This window comes from Lactuca saligna, chromosome 5 (genome assembly GCF_052625555.1).
Source record: "Lactuca saligna cultivar CGN05327 chromosome 5, ASM5262555v1, whole genome shotgun sequence".
In the NCBI taxonomy this organism is placed as follows: domain Eukaryota; kingdom Viridiplantae; phylum Streptophyta; class Magnoliopsida; order Asterales; family Asteraceae; genus Lactuca; species Lactuca saligna.
The window spans coordinates 222939560-222941871 of NC_136421.1; the positions used below are offsets into that span (position 1 = coordinate 222939560).

The following is a 2312-nucleotide window of genomic DNA, read 5'->3' on the forward strand; positions in this document are numbered from 1 at the left end:
TGATAAACTTTTGCAACAATAGTGGATACTGGAAGCCACAACAATCTTTGAATCAGACGAAGCAAAAAGACATGCGTATGGAAAAGAACAAGAGTCAAGATACGCTCCACTGCTATTAGATATTGTTGTTCGTTAGTCAATTCCAGTTCTCTATAACGGAGAAAAAAATAAATAACAAAGTCATATCCTTTTAAATCACCATTCCTTGTTCGTCAATTACGGATGAAGCAAACACATGAACCACGGTGGCTAGAAAAATGCGCACTCTGGTTAAGATTCAAGCTGTTGGACATCTTTCGAACTTGCTCAGAGTGCTCAAGCTCAGCTGCAGCCCTTAACTCCTCTGCTTTCCTATCAACGGCTATCATCTTTTTCATCAACTTTTCCTCATATTTCGATCTCATCTTCTCAATCTTTACCTGCAAAATGCAAACGACTTACCCATGTCACTCGTAGAACACATACAAGTTAATTCCATGGATAATTCAAGAAAGGTTTTCACCTCCAGCTTTCTTGATTCAGCTTCTGCTTTCGCTTTTTCGAGGTTTACCCAAGCTTGAATCTTTGCTTCCTCCATCTGATACCTACACCAGAAAAATGCAACATAAAGTCGACACTTTTCAAATCGAACTAAATTCATCATATCGGCATTTCACCTTATGCAGTATTCAGACTTCTCTTTTTCTTCCCAAGCACTAGGTCTAGGCCCTGGAATATTTTCTAGACTTTCATCCTTCATCTCAAAATATCCCGGCCTCTTCGATATGTCTTCTTCTTCTTCTTCTTCCTCCCTCGAGCTCCATTTGGAAGTAATGATGTCAAATAGTGTCGTCCTTGGCTGAAGCTTCGCTAAATGCCACTCCTGTAAGTGGCCAATGTCCAAGGAACTGCTCTGATTCGTTAACCCCAACGGGCCTATAGTTGTAGGGGTGTTATGTCGTGGCGGAGATCGGCTTTTCAACGGCGTAGAGCACCGTGAGATGGTGGAGCTGCCAGCTAGAGTCATATCTGTCTCCGTTTTTTTGGCCTCCAGAAGCACCTCCATAGGTTCTACCTCGTCTTCAAACTTATCTGCAATCAGAAGCAAGTCAAGATATTCGTCAAGTGAATCAGAAATGATCATGCCCTTATATCCATGCTTTGGTATTCTCAAATGACAAAATACAATCAAAATCCAAAAGAAAAAAAAAAATAACAGCAAAAATAGGTTGCAAGATATGAAGTGTAAGTTTAAATATCATCGTAAATAAAGACAACGTGATTTGGAGAGTGTGAAGAGAGAAGACAGGAGAGAGAAGTGTACCTTTTAGAAGCATATCAGAGCTGCAATGGTGGTGGCCCAAAGATACAGTTTTTGGACCTCGAAAAATACAAGTTGCTCTTGTGACCCTTTTCTCATCATCAGAAAACGCCCCTTCTTTTTCTTCCTGTTGTTTTGGAGCAAAAGCTGCAGCCTTTATTAAACCATGAGCAGGGGATTCATGGCCATTAATGAGCCATTTCTCAGCATTATCCCATTTTGAAGGGAAGTTCTTTCTTGACCCGAAACTGAAGCTGAAAATGGGTCGACCATGACCATGTGTAGATGGAGTTTCCACAACATTCATCTTGGTCACAACTCCATGTTTCTGCATCGGCATTGGAATTTGGAAACGGGTTCGTTCTCCTTCCCCACTTCTAAAGTTCTTATACTGCGTGTAAAATTACAGGTTGATTAATTAATGAGAATGGAAGAATTGGTGGGATCTTGGGATTCATAATTAATGGAGTAGGAGACTGTCGAGAGAGGAAAGAATACTGTTAAAGAAGGAATCTCTTGTATGTGATTTTACGTTTGCAACAATGAGAGTGAAAAAGGTGACATAATTTTGAGATGAACAGAGAGGTAAAGCTGCATAGCTTAACAGACTGTACTTGCAAGGTTACATGACACCAAAATATGCAAGACTTTTTTAAACATATGAAGACTTTTTGTAAAATCTAAAAGGCAATGTCCTTTAGCATTGTTATTTTATTATATATAATAATTATTAAATTAATTCGTTATATTATTTTAGGAAAAATTTGTATTCTAAAAAACGAATCTATGATAAAAATTCAAATTATAAGTTATACAATATTAATTTAACATTCAAATTATTGAATTAAAATTTTAAATTTGATTTAAAAAAATGATAATCTTGTATTACTAAATTTTGTTTATTATCAATATATAAATTATAAATGTAAAATATATATTATAAAGCTTATTACTTATGTTTGTAGCAAATTTAAAAGAGAAGAATATGATGATTAAGGTATTATTTTACTTT

The 2312-nt window shown here is 36.3% G+C and overlaps 1 protein-coding gene across 1 annotated transcript; it reads right to left on the reverse strand.

The window, feature by feature from the left end:
• Positions 1 to 1932, reverse strand: LOC145045396 (uncharacterized). The gene is made up of 4 exons (XM_078993732.1): positions 1304 to 1932; positions 657 to 1071; positions 503 to 584; positions 1 to 419 (listed from the first exon to the last, which is right to left on the reverse strand). The coding sequence occupies exons 1-4, from the start codon at positions 1638 to 1640 to the stop codon at positions 213 to 215; spliced, it is 1041 nt and encodes a 346-aa protein (XP_078849858.1). The 5' UTR covers positions 1641 to 1932; the 3' UTR covers positions 1 to 212.
• Between the last annotated feature and the right edge of the window lie 380 nt (positions 1933 to 2312).

Bases quoted from the DNA above. Each gene is read 5' to 3' on its own strand.
- LOC145045396 (XM_078993732.1), bottom strand. From the start codon at position 1,640: ATGCCGATGCAGAAACATGGAGTTGTGACCAAGATGAATGTTGTGGAA. The intron at 1,072-1,303 runs GTACACTTCTCT...TTCTGATTGCAG, and splicing joins CTCTGATATGCTTCTAAAAG to ATAAGTTTGAAGACGAGGTA. The intron at 420-502 runs GTGAAAACCTTT...TGCATTTTGCAG, and splicing joins CTGAATCAAGAAAGCTGGAG to GTAAAGATTGAGAAGATGAG.